Source organism: Camelus ferus, chromosome 9 (assembly GCF_009834535.1).
Source record: "Camelus ferus isolate YT-003-E chromosome 9, BCGSAC_Cfer_1.0, whole genome shotgun sequence".
Classification (NCBI taxonomy): Eukaryota; Metazoa; Chordata; class Mammalia; order Artiodactyla; family Camelidae; genus Camelus; species Camelus ferus.
In genome coordinates this window covers 48,715,124-48,735,758 of record NC_045704.1, presented here as the reverse complement: position 1 = coordinate 48,735,758, position 20,635 = coordinate 48,715,124, and the positions used below count along the sequence as shown (strand labels likewise).

The window sequence follows — 20,635 nt, the reverse complement described above, 5'->3', positions numbered from 1 at the left end:
AGGCAGAGAAATGGAGGAGCAGTCCTTTCTCCAGGGACCCCTCCCTGCAGGGTCTCCACAGCAGTAAGATCACAGGTCTTCCTGTGGAGGGTCAGGGGACCAGGAAATACTCACAGACGGAGTGCACAGTTGAAGATCTGAGAAACCAATTACCACGCTACTAGGGGGCTGCAGAAGCAGAAGGAGTTGGACTGGGGCGGCTGCTCAGGCTTCAAGGGCAGGAAGGAAGTGAGCTAACTCCAGGAGCCTGCCAACTGTTGGGGCCAGGGGCTACCGGCAGAGGTGGGCGGGGGTCCCCATCAGGAGAGGGGCTCAAAAGAGGCAAGCCTCATCTGCTCAGCTCATGTGGGAGGAAGGAAAAAGCTGACTCTTCTCTGGAAACAGATGAGGCAAGTTGGCTGAATTTACAGGTACCTGGAATTAACTGGCTGAAGGCAATGTTCCCTGAAGAGCCAAACGTGTCGGGGCAGGGATGTCTGGGGTGTCGAGAAGGTTTTAAACTTAGTCCAGATTATCTGCTCAAACTGCTGGTCCCAGCAGCACTAAACCTCCTAGAACGATGCAGCAGCCAGATCCCTTGTCTGGCCAGCTTCCTGAGCTTGCTGAGCTCCTTGAGCACCCTTTGGTGTTTTAGGCAGCTAATGGCACAGCGGTAGGCAGTGAGTAAGTGTCCCCACCATCATGAGCCCTGGGCCCACTTCCCTGCCATCACTGGAGCTCAGGGCAGGGGGCTCTGGGACCACCACCTCAGGTGTGTCCTCATGCAGCCCCGCAGGCCTCCTGGCTCTGTGCCAATCTGAAGACTGCAGGGTGGCCACACGTCAGGGATGTCTCTCAGGATTTGTGCACACACACAGCAGGTGGACAGTTTTCTGAACCTGCCTGAGCCCTGCAGTGGGACCCTCACTGGGTCCCTTGGGGCTGCTTGCAAGGCAGCTGGAGGCCCGGTCCCAGCCATATTCCCAGCTCCCGGGGTGCTCGGGCACTGGCCTCTGGGCTTCTGAGCAGACTCTTCCTACAACGAAAGCATCTTCTACTCCCACCCCTACCCACAGCGAGTTTATCATTCATGGCTCAGGTAGACAGTATCTCTTTCTAGAAGCTTTTCCGACAACTCCACTGGGCCTGGACACTCCCCCCACCTCTCTGCTCCCACAGAGCATCATCGCTACCTGCATTTATGACCACCCCTGGTTGGGGGCAGGGACTAGCTCTGCTCACTGCCGTGCCCCCATCAGTGGGCACTGGGATAGGCCTGCTCAATGACAGCTGGCATTTCCTAGCCCTCTCTAGGCCAGTACAGCAGCGGCCCCTTCTGGGGGAGGGGGAGCTGGGAGAGACTTATCTATCCTCACAGGGGAGGGGCCGAGCGCTGGCTCTCGGCAGTTCCATTCAGAGACGAGGACTCTTGCCTGGCCTGACAGCTGTGGCCTAATTTCCAGGGCTATACCCAGGATCCTTAATTTTACCCACTTGGTTTTTTTTTCATTCCCAAAGCAAGGGGAAGGAGAGGGATTGTGGGTGGGGGAGGTGTGGACAAATGGAAGGGACGAGTGCCGTGGGGCTGCAGGATTCAGGCAAGCTGGTAGGGACTGTGCAGAGAGGGGAAGGGATGGGGGTGAGGAGGGCCAAACTGATTTTTAAAAACAATTTTTGATAAGGAAAAAAAAAATTCTCAAATCCTACCCCCCTAATTTTCCTCGGTAAACATTTTCAACAAGGTCACAAATGCACTGGCTCTATAGATTTTTGGCTTCAAACCACATTTCAGGCAGCCTTTAAAAGCCGATTCTTGGCGAAGCTTCAGCTGAGCCCGAGGAGAGGGAAAACTAGGGCACTTCAAAGCTCTGAGAAAACATCCAATCCAGGTCACAGCTTCTTGGCTCTGCAGAAGCTGTGGGGCACCCCCTTCCCACAGGCCTGAAACTGTGGACACCCCCGTTCCCGCCATTTCTTCCATCATCCACAAATCACAACTCTGGGCCACACGTTTCTTAGTCACTTGTCGCCTGTCTGCCGATGTCACTAGACTGAAACCTTAGTGAAGGCAGGAACTGGCTCTTGGTTCCATGTGTGTACCAGGCTGGCGCAGGGACTGGCATGCTGCAGGCACCCCAGGAAGAGCCAAAGAACAGACCATGGGGAGTGAACCTTTGACCTCTGCCCCCTGACTAGGGTAGCCAGAGCTCTCCCTGCCCTCCACGACGCTCCTGCTACACCTGAGTGTCCTGTCTGCAGACTGTGGTGACCAGGCCTGCGTTGGCCCAGTCCAGCTGTGGCACAAGGGCAGCATGGGGGGAATATTACTGGAAAAATCGGAGCCTCAGTTTCCTCCTGTGTGAAAGCCTTTGGCTGACCCTTAAGGTCCCTGCTGGCCCCTCTGAACTAAGCCTAAAATCTAGATGGAGATTCTCCCAGTCTCTGTTCAATCACCATTCTGGGAGCATACTGTGGGGAAAGGGTACAAGCAGCCTTGCTGGGAGGGGCTGGGCCTGAGTCTGACTCCCCAGCCCCACAGGCAATGAGGAGGGATCAGCTGGAGACCTGGTTTGTCAGATGCAGCTGTACTCCCCACCTGCCCCCACAGTGGTCTCTGGGAAGGTCACTGGTCACACACACAGCTCCACCCTCTCCCTGCCCTCCTTCCTGGGGGACAATCCAGCTATTGGGAGGGGAGGTTTCAGGGGGAGGTCCCTCCCCCTCTGCAATCATGGTGAGGCTGGGCCCTCAGGGAGGCCTGCTTCCCACCCCTTTTCAGCTAGCATGTGAACCTACACTATGGAGTGGCACTGGTTGGATCTGCTTCCCAGTGTCCACAGCTTAGGATTCTGGTTCCAGAATCAATTTTCCACAAACAATGGCTCCTCCTTCTGCCTTTGAGGGTGGGTGCACGATCCCGTCCTGAACAACCAGGGCACAGGGACAGGTCCGGTGAGACTCAAGTCCAGAACTGCTGCTGAAGGCTGGTGCTAAGGGACAGGAGTGAGCTGAGAGCCGCTGGTGGCTGTCTTGCCGCAGGACAGCCAGTCTGCCAAGGAATTGCTGACAGAGGAGAAAGAGCCAGCTCAGCAGTGAAGGGGTAAGTAAGAGCGAAACCGGAGTACACGAGGAGGATTCTAGTCGTGGACCTGCCGATCCTTGTCCCTGACTACATACTACCTTTATTTCGTTCAACATAAGGGTGAGAACTGGTTCTCTTCACGAGCAATCAACAGTCCAGACTGGGTAGCTCTGAACAGGGTGGGGTCTATCTAGGTGGGGGCTGAGGAAGGAGGAAGGGAGGACACCTGGGGGCAAGTCTTAGTTTGTTCAATGGCTTTTTTTTCTTCCTTTTTCCCTAGAAAACAACAGAAAGTGACAGTCAACTCCAGAACTCCTGCTTTCCAGGAGCTGAGCCTGAGGGAGGGGCTGTCTGCCATATCAGAGGGAGCAAGGGGCCGGGAAGGTGGTGACGGGAACCAGGCCAGCGCTGGGACCACCGATGCCTCCACCTCCCGGGCTTCCTATCTCTGACACGTGCAGACAGGGGGTGGATGATATCGCTCATCACAATTACCGTCACCATCGCTACCGGTACCTACTGCACAGTCACTGGGTGCAAGACACTCTTCTAAACACTTTTTGTTACATCATTTAATCCATCATTAGTTACTAGGAGATCATGACGGTCACCATCTCCATTTTTCACATAAGAAAACTGCTCAGGAAAGCAGCCATGTGGGGCACCCCTGAGGTGTCCAGTCCTGGGAAGAACAGCCCTTTTCTTCTGGAGAGCTGTTGCTCCCCACTCCACTTGGGGTTCTGTCAGGGCTCCCCAGGGAAGCCAACCAGAGCTCCTCCCAAGCATAACCAGCAGGGGTGTGATGGCCACGTGATGTGGTGGTCACCACTGGAAGAGACCAAAACAATGAAGTTGACCTCAAACAAAGGCCGAGAAAAGATGCCGAATTCTTGGACCTCACAGCCCTCTGCCGGGGTCTGGCTATACAAGCCAGTCAAGCTCCCCTGATTATTTTGGTGCCTTTGATCTGTGTTCCTGCCTCCTGCCACCCAAAGACTGCTGACCACCATAGTTAGATTAGCGGTTCCCAACTCCAGGTCACAGACCTCCACTGGCCTAGCTGCACCAGAAGCTCCTGGGGTTCAGTCGGGGTGGGGGCTGGAGGGGGAGTGGGAATCTTAGTTTTTACAAAGTGCAAGCAGGCTGGACTAGGTGACCTCCAAGACCCTTTCCAGAGCTAAGAAATAATACTTCTGGGCTTTAGGTGGATTGTATTCGGTGTCCAGGTCACTGGGAATACTTAACAAACATCAATCAGAAACAGGCAGCTTTATGGTTAGTTCTCATGAACTCCTAATCCCCTGAAAAAGCACCACAAACCATAAAAAAATTCTAACTGAGAAGAAAAATTGGTTACCTGGGCTGCATTAAAAATAAAGAACTTCTGTTCATCAAATACTGTTAAGTGGGCAATAAGGCATACCACAGAGTAGAAGATAATTACAGTACAGACATCTGAGAAAGACTCAAATCCAGAATATATAAAGAACTTCCACAAATCAATAAGAAAAGCACTGAAAACCCAATTGGAAAATGACTTGAACAGGCTCATTGCAAAAGAGGATAACCCAAAGGCAAAAAGTGATCAGAAGTTCATTAGTCTTCACGGAAATGCAAATCAAAACCACAAGGTAATATCACCACATACCTACCGGAACGGCTAAAAGCAAGGACTGAACAGTGCCAAGTGTTGGTGAGTAAGTGAGCAATGGGAACTCTCACACAGTGTGCATGGAGTTGAAATTGGTGCAGCCACTTTGGACAGTATCTACCAAAGATACTGTATGGTCCCCGATCCAGCAATTTCTAGGTATTGTCTAAGTGAAATGTACACATACATTCAATGGAAGACACTTGAAGGGATGTTCACAGCAGCATTATTCACAATAGTGCAAAACTGAAAATAACCCAAATGCCCATCAATGACAGAATGGGTACATGAACCGTGGCATCCTCACAGAGTGGGGTGCTCTACAGAAATGTGAACTACTGCTGTACTGAACACAGGTGAATCTCCAAAACACGAAGTGGATCAAAAGAAAGTTTACAGTTTATAAAAGTGCACAGACTGTATGATTTCATTTATATAAAGTTCAAAAAGCCAGGTGAATGAAGGGATGGTGTTAGAAGTCAGGCCAGTGGCTACTTTGGGGAGGGGAGTAGGGGTAGTAACTGAGAGAAGACGCAAAAGGGATCTCTGGGTGCTGACAATGCTCTACTTCTTGATCTGAGTGCTCGTTACATGGGTGTAGACAATTAACAAAAACTGAGCTGTGATACACTTATGATTTGTGCACTTTTATACAATGTGTTGCTCTTTAATGAAAAATTTACATTAACAAAAGTCATCATGGGCATCGTAGCATGGAGGGAGGAAAGGATGTGATGTTGCCCTGATTAGGAAAAGGAAAAGACGCTTCTGGGGCACTGAAGCAAAAAGTGTCAAACTTACGTGGTTAAGAAAGAGAGAGGGCTTTGCCAAAAAGATGGCAAAATTGAGCAAAAAGCAAGTTAGAACTTCTGGGGACGCAGCAGACCAAGAGTTAATGACAAGGCTCGAGGGTGAGGTGGAGACACGAGCGCCATTATCAGGCTAAAGCAGAGGTTCTCTGGGGGAGCAAAACAAGGAGGCTCAGATGGCCCCACGTTTGGGAAACTGGTCACGAGTGAGAGCTGGAGCTGGAGCTGGGGCGCGTGACTGCAGTCCAGGCCCGGAGTGCAGCCGGTGGGAATGGATAAAGGGATGTAGAACTTCACAGTTAGGAAAGCAGCTTCTGAAAGGAAAGAGTGAGAGGCAAGGCTCAAAACAGACAGCACAGGATGCTCGACAGAGGACTTAGAGAAAAATGAGAGGTGACTCAGGCGTGCACTTGAAATCTGTCTCAGCTCAGCTTCAAAGAGGGAGAGAGGCCAGTGTGGATGATGTGAGCAACTGCGATAAACCACAAGGAAAAACAAATAATCTGGGAGGCAGGAGGGGGTGAGACATGTTCTCTTGAGCAAGAGTCAAAACGGAGATTTAGACCAAGAAAGACATTCACTGTCCAAGTGCCAGGCAGTTCCAATGAGATTATGTCATCTAAATATAGACCGGAAATAGGCCAGGATAATGGATGGGCAGGAGTCTGGAGGGCCTGGGGCCCAGAAGGAAGACAGGGAAGGACACACAGATCTCAGTGTTTCACTTCTGTCTGAAGGGTGGCAGCCAGCAGGATGAGAGCCCTGGTAGAGGATGACGAAGAGGAGGGCACATCAGGACGGGTCTTGGTGGGGATTTTCTGTGGGTTAATGACTCTGGGTGAAGGGGGACATCACGAGAGAGCACAGCTTCTTTCCAATGAGGTGGAGGAAAAGCAAGTCCAGGCTGGAAATTGGGCAGTTTTCCCAAATGGCCCCGAGTCTGGAAGACAATCAAGAACCTCAGCTCTGGGATCCCTGGATGGTACACAGCAACCCCAAGAAAATGTCATAAGACGGAGTGAGGGAGCTGGGGGCAAAGGCTCTGATGCTAACAGGGGTATTAAAAGATACAGGACAACAGCAACAGACCCAAAACCCATACTCTCCTGGGAGTGGAAGCTGCAAACTGTTAAAGAAAGTCCCCATGATCCACTTCAGATCCCAAAAGCTTCTCTGGTGGGTCCTGGAAGCCTGGGTTACAAAGCACCCTTCCCAGTGGACTGAATGCTGCTTCACATGGGCTTGTGCTCGTTGTCTGAACTGACTTCAGACCCAAGGTTCTTCCAGGCCAGGGCCCCTCCAAGGTGCAACCGTCATGTGCTCTGAGACAGGAACTCTCCTTCTACATGGAAGGGGTGGCTGGTCAGATGGCCCTTAACAAACTGCACATGATGGAAACTCTTCTGTGTATTTTTCTTAAGACAGGGGCAGGTGCATGTGTGTGTGCATGTCTGTGACCTTTGTGGTGACCCACTAAAACAATCCACTTGTGGGGAGAGACAGGAGGACCACACATGGGCCTCTCAGGGCTGCCTGAGGAAACCCAAGGTGAAAAGGCTGGGTTAAAGGGATACAAGAAAGAGATTCCTGAGAACTGTGTTCTCCAATGGACGAACAAGACACACTCTGCAACGGCTATTCTAGGAGTTTAAAAGCACTTTTAAACTAAGGATACCATTTGTCTGTCCAGGTTCCGATGCAGCCCTACTCCAAGGCGGTAGGAGAATGGAAGTGACCGTTAGGGGCCAATTCCAAACCTGCTGCTGTTTTGTTAAGTTGCTAGGTTATGATACCCATCAGCTACTTGCTAATTAACCAAGCTGTCTGGACTTACCAAGGTCAAAACTTTGCTAGTTTCCTGGCATCCTAGGGTAAAGTATAAACAGATCCAGAGACTACTGCAGATTCCACCTCTCAAGCTTCAGAAAGAAATTCATTATCAAGTTCTCAGCCCCTGGCAACAGTTCCTGACAACCACCCCGAGCCCTGCCAGCTGTCTGAGCCATGGGCTGGGGTGTAGACTACAAAGAAAGCACTTTTTAATCGGAGGCTGGAAAGGGCCCAGCAGGTGCCAGCACCCATGAGTCTTTAGATGACTTTTAAGGCATCTCTTGTGGTGAGTGCGGGACAGTTCCTGAATCCTCAGCCCCACAACAGGGGTTCCCAGATGTGTGGCGCAGGTGAATGGCTGGTTCTGTGGGTCACATGGCCTCCCGCTGTCAAGTTCACCTGTGACCTCTAACCTCCCACAAGTCCTGCTCACAGAGAGTGGATCCCTGGCCTCCTTCTAGCCTCTGCTCTATCAGCACCCCCTACCACAAGGGCTGAGGAGGGCCCTTGAAACATGGGGACACTTTTCTCTAAAGCTCCCCAGACTTCCAGAGTACACTGCATAAGGCTCCCTCTGGCCAGCACTTCCTCACCTCCCCCTACACCCATGGTGGCACCTAATTAATCCCAGCCTGGCCTTGCAAGGCCCATCACATGTGGTTTCCATATTCCAGAAGAAAATATACCACTTCTTGCCAGGAGCACTGTGTATAGGCCAGTGGGCTCTACAGGGACAGCATGTGGACTGCTTGGGGGAGGCAGAGCAAAGCCACTGGCCTGCCCCCAGCCCTCCCTGCCACCACTGGGTCACAGATGGTTCTGTGAGGTGCTGGGATGTTGGCACTTTGCCACAGATGAGGGGACAAGGGAAATGGATTAGGCTGGGCTCTCTGGGCTGTCTGAACTTTGCCCCTCCCAAGGACATCTTTTTACCTTGGAGGGCAGGGCTTTCTCACAGGCAACCTTCTCTGGCATCTAAGATCATGCCTCTCTGCCATTTCTGAGTTAGGAGAGCAGAGCCAAGAGCTGGTTGTGCAAAGCGGCTTCTGCCATGCACTCCCTTTGCTGTCCTGCATCTCAACGGAAGCACCCTGGCCCTGGCCCACAGAAGATTCACACAAGGAGCTGGGCAGACTGACCCAAAGCCAACAGAAGAGAAGCTTCCTCTGAGAGGGATGTAAGAAATTCCTTGAAGAGATCCTCTAGCCCTGTTCAATGTCTTGTCTCCTTCCCTTCAGCTGAGGACCCAATCAACATGGCTACAACTAATAAAAGATCCAAATCCATCTGCATTCTGGGGAGATGGATCAGGGTCTCTTTTAGCAGAAAGACTTAGGTTGGTGTGTGTTTGTCACAGCAATTTGGTTTTATTCTGAGCAAACGAACACAATCCATTAAAGGGGCAAGAGAAAGAGAGACAAGTGGGGCCTCTCAGACGCTCTCTCCTGCAGGCTGGGGGCCAGAGGCAAAGCTGCTTTTCTAAAATGCCATGTGAATGGGGAATCTGGGTCTTGCCACTTTACAGATTCATTTTTCATTAGCATCAGCACAATGGGCTTTTAGGGGCCGGGTCAATGCCCCTGGCAGGTAAGGAGGAACATAGGAAGATACAGGGAAAAGGGGGTGCACCTGGCGCCAAATGAACTGCAGAGACCAGAGGATACAGAGATAGAGGAGGGGAGCTGGGGTTGGGAGGGATCCACAGTGTGGGCTGCCCCAGCCACCATGGCCGGAGGAACATATAAGGACAGCAAAGTGGAATTTCCCAATTACGGCATGAAAGAGAGCTTCTTCTCTTGAGCCATCAATGCCCTGCCCCTCCCGCTCAGCAATTAAAAACAAGTCCAGTTTCCAGTGGCTTCCTAGGCCTGGGCTCCCCTGCCCCACCACCCACCTCAGGGGCCAAACAATTCCCCACTCCACTTGCCCTCCAACACAGGGCTCTGATGCAAACCCGGGGCACTGGGAAGGGGCGGGCAAGATTAGCAGGGGTGCATCTTAGGGACTCTGAGCCTTAGCTGAACTGGAGAGGCTGCCAGGCTGGTCTGTGTCAGAGGCGAGAGGAGGACCAGAGTAAACTAGAAGCCTTATCATGGGGCCTCTTGGGATCAGGGGTCTCATGAAAAAAGCCTCATGATGGCTCCCCCCTCTTCCACTTGGCGCCCTTCCATCTTAGGGGCTCCCTTTCTCTGGGGAGGGTGCTCGGGACACCAGCCACGAAGGACTGCACTGGTTGGGGCTGGAGCCCTCGAGTTCACAGCACAGTCACTCGTTGAAAAGAAAGCATTCTCTGGCAAGTCCTCTTTGCAAGGCAGCAGGGAAGAAGGGGAGGGGAAAGGCTCAGTTGATTAAGCCAAAGGATGGCTGGCCAGAGGGCCGTGTTGGCCGGCAGAACGAGCATCCTCAGCTTCGCTCCCTTCCCAGCACAGAAGCAGGCCTTGTAAAGATCACAGCTGTTGGACTACGCTGGAGTTCATATCACAGTTTATCAAAGAGGCTGCGTTTTCTCCCTCCTCTCCTTTTCTCCTGAGTACAGTGGAACGGTTCGTGGGAAAACAAGCCCTGTGCTTGTTCTGCCTGCACTGCCGGGGAGGGTGGGAAGAGGCCGGAGGAGGGAAGTGTATACGAACACCCACTTGGGGCAGAGTTGTTTTAATGGGCTGGGGCTGGGCGGCTGGTGGGTGCTCTGGGTGCTGGGGCAGCAGGCCTGGAGCACCAAAGCCAGCTCTCTGCACAGAAGGTTCAATTATTTCACCCTGTCCCAGGTCTGGTTTCCCCTCCCCACAGACCACTGTGGGAGGCTGGGGCCACACTGTGAGGTCTACCAAGCTGTGCTGAGAGCTGTACCATGCACAGGCTTACATAACTCTCCCTGCAAAATGACAAGGAAGGCACGATTATCTTCGTCTCACAGTCAAAGTAAAACAGGCTTAAAACCAGGTCACACCATGAAAAACCAGAGGAACTGGGGTTCAAACCCAAGGCTGTTTGGCTGGAGAAGCTCCCCTATCAATTTGGCTCACCAGTGCCTGTGGCACCGCAACCCCTCCTGTGGAGCCCTGGGGAGAGGCGTGGGTGTGGGCAGGGCTGGGGTGCCCCGTCCCAGCCCACACTCAGCACTCCCACCCCATGTTCCCATTTTCCCTCTGTATGTGGGCCTGGCCTCAGTCCCTGCAGCCTGGAGAAGGGCCGGGTCCTGGAGTGTGTCACAGTCTGACTCATTGGCATCTCCAAACTCAACATGCCTCTGAACTGTTAAGTCCACAAGATAACAAGGCCATTTGGACACAGAGAGGATGGCTAATACTGCTGGAGTTTGGGGCTCCACTCCCAATCCCCATGGAGGTGCAGCCCGGAAAAGCTGAGTCGGAGAGAGGAAATGCTCTGAGGCCTGAGGAAAGTCATGCATTTTCCTCAAGGTCAAGACCCCCCACCAGATGTCTGTCCTCAAGAACTCCGGATGGCTTTGTCCTTCTATAGACAGGAGCTGATCCTGGACTCTGAGCTAAGCACTGCAGAAATAACGGCTTTTCACCTGTTTGCTGGAAGAATCTCTTTCTTTTTCTTTTCTCAATGCCCAATCTTAAGGGTTGAGAGGAACAACTTATAGTTGGCTTAACTGAAGGCGGGGGTTAAGAATCATTTACTGTGTTTCTTATCAGGCCTGTGGCTGCATCTCAGCAGCCTGCAAGCACCATTATCACGATCCTCTTTAAAGCTATCAGCAGAAAATAAAGAAATGAAATGAGAGGCAGGCAGGCAGGCTGACACTCCGAGTGCTGGGCCCCAGTGAACCTCTGCTAAAGGGCCTTGGCCCCTGTCTGACCACGGGAAGGAGGAAGGCACAAGTCTTCAAGGCCTCCTCCACATCTGATTCTGTGCTGTGTACACCCTGAGAACCCAGATTGGGTGGCCGGTACGCTGGCTTAGCAGGCAGCAGGCCCACAGGAAGCTGTAGAACAAAATGACAGGTGCTGGTGCTGGTGCTGCTTCAGGGGGGACAGTGGGCTGGACAAATGCAATGAAGGACCAGGAGGAACAACATATGTGAGGGGCCCATCCACAAGGCTCCTGGGTTCTCTGTGCCCAGGCCTAGGAGATCTCTGTGGCTGTGCGGGCTGGGAGTGAGGTACGTCCTGGAGGACAGGAGTGATGCCCTCTGAGGCCCCAGTGTGGTCCATGAGGGGTGTGAGCCCTGAACAGTGAGTGGTGCCATGCTGGATGTACTGAGCCCCAGGAGGATGAGGAGGGAGAAGCTAGGGCCCAAGTGGTCCTGGCTCACCGGCTGTGCAGAGCCCCTCAAGGCCTCTGGCCTGGCACTCTCACAGAAGGGACAGAGTGGCGGCTGCAGAATGAGCAGAATGCCGGGTCTGCAGCCGAGATCCAACCAAGCCAGGCAGGCATGTGGCTTCCTCTCATTTCCCTCCTGCAAAATTAGGATTCCATCAGCCCAGGATGCCTGGAGACACAGCAAAGTAAGCAAAGCCTCACTCACTGTCTTGGAGGCTGTAAATGGGAACGTGGCAGTGACAAGGTCACTAGCCTCTCAGAGCCTCGGCGCTAGCGGGTTGGGAGAGTACCCATGCGCGCACGCCCACGCTGTCTGCACTTCTACTAGCTGCTGTCTGGGGATGCTGCTGACTCCCTGAGCTCCTGCTCTCCAAGCCCCTGGGGGGCATGCGAGGCTGACAAAGGATGGAAAAAACCCATTACAGCCCAGTTCTCCAGAGAGGAAACTAGATACAAGTCTCTTTTTCAAAGTCCTCTCTCTCCACTGCTTCTCTGAAAAGTCTTCCAGGCAAGGAAGACTCATCAAAAGAGCTGACACCTCTGCAGTTTGGAAAACCACACAAAGCTAACTGTCACTTGTTTGGGAAGAGACCATCATTTTCCTGATCCAAGGGGAGTCTCTTGCACCACATCTAAGCTCTACCTCAATCCCCGAGTGTCCAATTTGATGTGGAGAAAAACCGTGGAAATCTTCCTCTTCTGGCCAGGGAGGATATGACTCCATTCTTGTCCCTCTGTAACTGTGGTTGTCACCCAGGACAACTGCGCTCCCCAGGGCACCTCTGGCATTGTCTGGAGACATTTTTGTTTGTCCCAACTGGGTGGGTGGGGTGCTACTGGCATCTAGCGGGTTGAGGCCAAGGATACTACTCAACATCCTATAGCTCACAGGACACTCCCTGCCGCAAAGTATCCAGCCCCAAATGCTAACCATGCTGGGGCTGAGAAACCCTGCTTTCTCAGAGCTCAGAAAAGCAGAGGGGCAGTGACACCCTTCTACCACCCCAAGACACCTTTTGGTGGTCTAGACCATCAGAAGTCCCTTCCTCCCAATGGGCAGGGACTTCGTGGTCTTGCTAATTGCCTTTCTGGCCAGGCAGGCCTGTCCGCTCCGGAGACTCAATCTTTTGGCCCGATCCCTGGGGCGGCCTCAATGCCACCTTCCACCTGGAGCTAGGGCCCAGTGACTCCCCCTCCTTCACCTCCCCACTGCTGCTGACACCGGAGTCCTGGCTGTCACTCCCAACCCCCTCTCCCCGCACTCCCTCAGGCCATCAATCACTAATCCACCACACTTCTTACTAATTCCTGAATCCCGCTGCTTCTTCCCATCCCCCTACCAAGCTGCCACCTTGGACAACAGACTCCCAGCTGGTCTCCCACACATCCACCCATTCTCTCCCAGCAGCATAGTCATCTTTAAATAAAAACAGGTATCTGGTCACGCCACTCCCCGCTCATGGCTTTCAGTGATCTCTGGGTAAGGGCCCCAATCCTTAGTATGGTCCACAAGGCTGACCCCTCTCCCTGTTGCCTTCTGGTTTACCGCAAAGTGAACCATCCAAGCTCCTTCCTGCCTTGAAGCCCTGTGAAGGCTGGACCCTCTACCGGAATCCTTCTTCAACTCCCCGATCCCCAGATGGCCTCAGGAGCCCTGATCTTACTGGTCAAGGGGGGCGCCTAGCCATCATCTTTTTTCAGGCCTCCTTGGTGACCCACCACACAGCCAGGGCCAAGAACCACTGCTGTAGAGTATCTAGGGCCACTCAGATGATTCTGGGAAACTCCTCTTCCCCGCTTTTTTGGGGAGCCTGGAGAAATATGTGCCCCATCTAGATTCCGATGGCCTGAAGGTCACTCTTCTGGGGACTCTGCTCCTTGGAGCCAAGCAAGAGGCAACGGGACAGACCTGGCCATGCTGCTGGGGGTGACAGTTCTGGAGGCCTCCAGCAACTAGGGCTGGTGCCCTGGGACTGTCCAGGGCTGGGCTCACACAGCATAAGAACCTGGTTCCACCAGAGCCACTGCGGCCACCAGCCGTGGTCAAACCCAGCACAGCCCCGTTTACACTCTATCTGGCTCACCTCCTTTCCTCCCTGAAGGTACCCTCAGGGATGTTTAATAAAAGCATATTTAACCTCAAGGAAAACTGTCTCAACAAGTGAAAAACTAATTCATTTGTTTGAAAAATGGTGACATTGACTTGCCCCATGTCACTGGCACCAGCAACCCAGTGTGAAGGGGGAAACTCCTTCATTTAAGGCTCAAAGGTCAGGAAAAGGAGGCAAGAGGAGCAGAAGAGAAAATGGTTGCTTCAACATCTTGTGTGGTGTGAGAATGAAAAGCTGAGGCTATGGGAGAAGAGAGGGCAGGCGGAGGCTCACCTGATGATGAAGGCGCCTCTGACCTCCAGGAGCTTCCGTTCACTGCTGAACCTCTTGAGAAGGTTGATCATGAACTTATAAAAGTAGGAGTTCATGGTGGGAGTGGAAGGAGAACATTCCAAACCTTTGGTACCTGACAAGAAAGGGACAGGGCAGGAGTTTATGCTATGTATTCACAGGATATAAATAACTGTCAATGCCAGAAACTAGGGGAGGGTCTATGTGGAACATGATGAGGGAACATTCTCAATCAAGGGCCACACTGATGGCAAAAAACCCAGGATTAAACAAGTTTGCACAAGCCAACACAACCCCGCTTACTGCAACAGCACCATTTCCCTGTCCACCCCTCCAGCTGACCCCCCATCACTTAGCGGACACCTCCTGTGTGTGAGGCCTGCTGCTCGGTGCTATAAAGTTTTGAAAAAAACCAAACTTTTACTCATTATCCAAATAAGTAAAATACATTTGGGCTTTGTTTTGGCTGGTTAAGAACAAATGGCGAGTCAAAGAGAAAAAAGAGGTAAGGCAGGCACACATCCTCAACGGTCAATAAAGCCGACAGACCCTGGGAGGCAAAAGCCACACTCCTTTCCCACTGCTGCTTAAGAAAAAGCCAATTATGCACTCAGCCACCAGGTTAAAGACGGCACACGCTGACAAATGTTACCAGGTGTTTTATCTTCACCCAATGTTTGGAAATCAGACATTCTTCCTCATTTTCAGGCAAAGACTCTCGTTTAGGGTAGTGCTCTGAAGACTTTCAAAGTCCCGAGCTGGCTTTACAACCAGAAGCACATTTGAGGTCTCCTGATATGTGTCCCAGCTGAAGACACACTGAAAGCCAGATATAGCCCCCTGTCCCAGCCCGAGCCTCGCCCATGCTGCCCTCTGAAGGCTCCCAGCCCAGAGGAGACGAGGGCAGGGCTGATGGAATGCTTAGATGATCCTGGTGTAGTATGAGCATACGCCCCGTGGGGACCCTCCCCTTCCCCTTCCCAACACACGCTGACCTCAACAGCACTGCTGGGAAAAACTGTTAGTGATGGTAGCAATCTTCACTCCATCTGCCTGAGGCATTAAGAGGGCATCTGATTTTTTTTAAAAAAATAACAGCTTAATAGAGATGTAATTTGTATACCATAAAGTTCACCCTTTTAAAGTATACAATTCAGTGGTTGTCAGTATATTCACAAAGTGGTGCATCAGTCACCACTCTTTCTAGAACATTTTCATCACCCCAGAAAGAAACTCGGTGCCCATTAGCTGTCATTCCCCACTTTCACCAGCCTCCGGCAACCATTCGTCTGCTGTCTCTACAGATCTGCTTATTCTGGACATTTCATACAAATGGAATCATGCACTATGTTCCTTCTTTCACTTAGCATATTTTCAAGGTTCATCCATGTTGCAGTATGTATCAGTCCTGTATTCATTTTTATGGTGAATAATATTCCATTGTATGGATATACCGTATTTTATCATCACTTGGTGGATATTTGGTTGTTTCCACTTTTTGGCTACTAACAATAATGCTGCGATGAACATTTATACATATGTTTTTGTGAGAACATGTTTTCATTCTCTGGGTTATATACCCAGGAGCAGAATTGCTGGATTATATGATAACTATTTTTAACATCTGAGGAACTGCCAGACTGTGTTCCACGGTGGTTGTACCATTTTACATTCTTACCAGTCATGTATGAGGGTTCCAATTATCTCTGCATACTGACCAACACTTGCTATTATCTATCTTTTTGATTATAGCCTTCTTGGGGGATGGGAAGTAGTATCTCATTGAGGGTTTGATTTGCATTTCTCTAATGATTAGTGATGCTGAAAATCTTGTCATGTGCTTATTGGCTATTTGTATATCTTCTTGGCAGAAACGTCTATTCAAATTCTTCGCCCATTTTTAAACTGGGTTATTTGTCTTTGTATTGTTGAGTTGTAACAGCGCTCTATATACTGAATGTGAGCCTCTTATTGATATATGATTTCCAAATATTTTCCCCTGTTTTGTGGGTTGTCTTTTCATTTTTTTGATGGTATCCTTTGAAGCCCCAAATTTTTAATTTTGACAAAGTCCAATTTTCCTATTTTTTTCTTTAGTTGCTTGTGCTTTTTGTGTGATATCTAAGAAATTATTATTTAATCCAAGGTCATACAGATTTACTGATTTGTTTTCTTCTAAGAAATTTTTTTCCCCAGCTCTTACATTTAGGTCTCTGATCCATTTTAATTTTTGTATATTGAGGAAAGAGTTCAAATTCTTTTGCATGTGAAAGAATAGCCAGTTGTCCCAGTAAAACATATCTTTTTTTCACTTTATAGATACTTCATTTTTCATATTTTTTCCAGCTTATTTGATATAATTGATGCATAACAATTTGTAAGTTTAAGGTGTGCAACATGTAGATTTGAAATGCATATACTGCAAAATGATCATAACCATAATGTTAGTTAACATCTCCATCAACTCATATAATTACCATTTATTTGTGGTGAGAACATTTAAGATCTACTCTCTTACCAACTTTCAAGTAAATAAATAGTATCATTAACTGTAATCATCGAGCCGTACATTACAGCCCCAAAACTGTTTCATCTTCTACCTGAAAGTTCGTACCTTTGGACCAACGTCTCCCCAATGTGGTATCTTAACAGCCAACAGATAGCTACCACTTACTAAGGACTTACTATGTGCTATGCATGTCTAAACCCTTCAACACAGTATCTAATTTAATCTTCAGAACAATCCTTGAAAATATGCTATTACTATTTTCAATATATACATAGAGAAGCTGTGAATTAGCCTGATGGTTATCCAGAGTCACAGAGCTGGTGAGTGGTAGAGCCTCCGACTCAGGCATCTGGTCTTCAGAGGCCACATTCTCAGCAGCTCCACCATGCTCATGCCCATCCCTGGGGCACTGGTGTTAGGGTGGGCTTGGGGTTTGCAGGTTAGGAGGTGGTACCTTTCTAGGCAGGAGGGCAGAAGATGGCATAAAGACGAAAGCCAAGGTCCTGCCAAGACTGAGGAGACAGAGACCATGATACTGTCAAGAGCTGAAGAGAAAGCACCTTCTCTGGGAATGCAGGGAAGATACTGGGGGAAGCAGAATGGCCGGCAGAGGCCTCTGGGGCCATCACTTTCTGGGCTGACCCCTCTCTGGCCCAGGAGCCCTGTGGGAGTCATGATTTCCTCCCCAGACCAGGGAGAGGATGGCATGAAACAGGCAGGGTGTGGGTTCCCTGGGAATCAAGCTTGGCTGTATGAGGGGATATCAGCTCCCAGAAGCAGCAGCCCAAAGCACAAAACAGGAACGTGTGGAACCATCCAGAGTTCTACAAGTGAGCCGTACAGAGGAGCCCCTACAGGCTGACTTCATTAGTTGTCAGTGGCCAGGAAACAGTAGTAAACTTTTTCCCAGCAGTTCTGTCATTTTGCTGAAATCAGACTTCCTATGTTCTCGTGTGGTCCTTACGGGGAAGTGGCTGGGAATGTAAAATGTATTTTCTGTTTTCTTTTTCCCAGCTGTGAATTACTCTATAAGGATTTCTTACCAGGAGCCATACCTTCAAATCATGGTCCTCTCTCCTAAGCCTCCTTGACAGTTCCTGTGAACTGTGCATGGGCGAGCCGTGGGTGAGATGCCTGGTTCAAGGGCAGGCCTCACTGAGCTTCTTGTTGTTTGCAGTGTGTTGTTCTGGGTTCCCATCCGGAAAAGCCTGGCCCAGGAGGTCCTGAGTGACTGTGGAATGGCAAACAGTCTCTGCTCCCTGGCCCAGAGGGGCTGTTTGCAGAATCAAGTATCACATTCTTACGGATCAAGTTACCCCAGGCCCAGCTGGGGCTGATCTCTGCAGGGGTGGCTGCAGATACAGCTGTGGAGGCAGCCCCTCCTCTCTGTCCCCACACTTGAGAATATGATTTCTGCTGTCCCCATGGTGGCCTGGCTGGAGGGCAGAGGCTGCAATCCCCTACACTGGAGGTGTGTGTGGATTGGAGTCCAGCTCCCTGCACCTTCTCCTGGGTGCTTGTTCATGATGGCTCCTTATGTCCCTGACCCCCTCTTGTTTCTGTATGTGCACCCCTATCCCATCTCATTTCCAGGCTTAGGATCTAAAGTATTCCAAAGGACAAAGGGACCAAAACAGGGACTGACCATAAAGAAATCCTCCCCATCTGGGGCCACGGTCCCCATTCCTCAGGGGCTGGGTGTCTTGGGTAGGCACTGGGGAGAGGTGCCGGGTGGTTTTGTCCTTACAGAGGCAGTGGGAAGCATCAAATACAGTGTTTTCGAGCTTGGCTGGGAAGTCCACCACATCTAGGTTTAGAGCAGATCTCCACTCAACCACTTACTAGCTGTGCAACTTTGGACAAGTTATTGAGAAAGCTGCCACAGCTCAGTTTAAAGACTACAAAGAGCAGGAGGCCAGATGCAACCTGAGAGGGGGCTGGCTGTCCTCTTGAGGCTGACTCAGCTGATGGGAGCTGCCCGCGGCCTTTGGCCCTTTAGGCACCCACTGGCCGGAATGGACCCTAGTCAGTGCTGTTGCCCCTGAGGAGGAGCCTCTACAAGACAAGATGAGGGGCCTTGGGAAGCTCGCTGAGGTCCCAGCCCCACAGCATGGAGAAGAAAGGTCTGGGCAGGGCCGTCCTCTCATGGTGGGGTTAGGGGTGGCAACACTGGCTGGGTGGGCTGGGCAAGTATGGGGTGAAACACAGTGCTCACTGTGGACAGGATGAGGGCCGACTCCGTCCCTCCCAGCCTCAGTTTCCCACTGGCCTCACCAGGCACAGTTTTGCCTAACCAGCCCTTCAGGCCCAGCTGGCTTGAGGGAGAACCTGTGAGATGTTCTCAGGCAGGGCTGTAGGCGCTGGAGGAGGGAAGGGGAAAGAGAACAAACTCACCCCAGGAGTGTTACTACAGGGAATGACAGGCCTCTCTCAGCTGAACTAATTTCTGCCCAACCGCAGCCTGCTCCTCCCCGTGGGAAGCTCACAGCACCTCTGCTGGCCACCTCTGCCTCCTGCTCATCTGCACATTTGACAAGCTTGGCTGGGAATTGGCCCCCTTTCTCAGTAGCTCTGATAAAAGCCAACTCTGCTGAGCTCTCTCGCCAGGTGGGCCCCCCCGCGCTAGGTGCTGCCCGTCCATTGTTAGGGGGCAGAGCCAGATAGAAGCCCACCCTCCAACATGTGCTATGAGGATCTGCTGGGATGACAGGGCTGAGAGGCTTTTATTCAGGTGGCATTATTGACAGCACAGTCTTCCAGGCCCATCAAAGATGGTGGGCGAGCCGTTCTGGCTGGGCGACCAGGAGGTGGGGAGGAGAGGAGAGGGCTGGGATCAACCTGGCCATGGGTCTCAGGAGGGAGGGGCTCTTTGAGGGGCTGAGGAGAGCGGGATTTCCACTCCCCAATCTTGCTGAGATGCCACTCGCCTCGCATTTCTGGTTTAGAGAAGCGGGTTCTGGCAGGAAGTTCACGTGACCGCCGGCTGGCCGAGGGGCAGACAGATGCTGTCGGGAGCACCCAGTACACAAAGCCAGGCTGGTGGGGTAGGCGGCTGGGGAGCCAGCCCTGCAGATGTTACTAAGTGAAACCTGATGTGGCGACATGAGAATCTGCAGAACGTCTCACAAACAACCTTCCTGGGGATGTTTTGGATTGAGTTTTGTGGCTATGACGTGAAGGAGCCTCACATGTCAGGATAAAAATAGCCCTGGCCTCAATACACAACGCGAGTTACAGTTCAACAAAACCAGATGCAAAAACATTAGCAGCCCAGCCCAGGCCCAGCAGGATCCCTGCTCCACTCCCAGCCCTCCCATCTATCTCCCTGCATGGGTTGGGGCTTGTGAGCCTGCCTGACCAGCCTCTCAAGGGGGCATCTGGATCTGCTGCCCTAAGGAGGTGGGGGAAGGGCCAGAGGACCCAGATCTACCCTGACTGGCAGGGCAGTCTTGAGGAAGAGACACCTTCTCTGGGCCAGTTCCTGTCTGTGAACCTCTGGGGGATAAGGAGCATAACGCAGTGCCTGGCACAGGAAGTGCTCTGAGGAGGGGGCTGCATGACTGGGAGGCTCGTATGGAACCAATAAGGATGGGGAGTTGGGGGGAAGGGGCACCTTCTGCACAAAATCAAGGTGCTGGGAGAAAGGACGGCCTTGGCCTCTTGTGAAGCAAGGTCTCAGGGGGTGTGGAGTCTGCTGAATCAGAGGGCCCAAACCTCACCGCTGTGTGGAAAAAAGGTGGTTAAGATGTTGCAACAATGGTACCCTTGGGACCTGATCCAAAAGGCAGTCACTTTCTTTTCTGTGGCAAAGCTGGGGAGCCCTTTGCCCCGGGCAGTCACCCAAATCCAGGAGGCTTTCCAGCTGCCTGGTTCAGAGCAAGAGATAAACTTATAGGCCACAGCAGGGTCTGGGAGGAACTGCCAACTACAGGGCAGTGGAGAGGGGCTGCACAACAGCACTCCTGCTCCTGCAGGAGCTGGGTCTAGGGCCGAGGGCAGTCTTAGAGAGAGCAGGGTGGGGCCTTGGGCTGATCAAGGGAAATGGGCCTAGGTAGGAGGGGGCCAGGCTCTCTATCTGGTGAT

General features: G+C 51.6%; 1 protein-coding gene and 1 long non-coding RNA gene across 3 annotated transcripts in view; one reads left to right on the top strand and one right to left on the bottom strand.

Annotated features, from left to right (window-relative positions):
* The window catches only part of VAC14 (VAC14 component of PIKFYVE complex), a 94,184-nt gene that overhangs the window by 23,361 nt on the left and 50,188 nt on the right, over positions 1–20,635 (bottom strand). For both annotated transcript variants that reach the window (XM_032486704.1, XM_032486703.1), the window contains exon 14: positions 14,026–14,158. In XM_032486704.1, coding sequence (XP_032342595.1) covers positions 14,026–14,158 — 133 coding nt within the window. The remainder of the gene's footprint in view (positions 1–14,025; positions 14,159–20,635) is intronic.
* LOC116665807 lies at positions 271–5,342 on the top strand. Its single transcript, XR_004322503.1, has 2 exons — positions 271–3,079; positions 3,342–5,342. It is a non-coding gene; the product is annotated as an uncharacterized LOC116665807 (long non-coding RNA).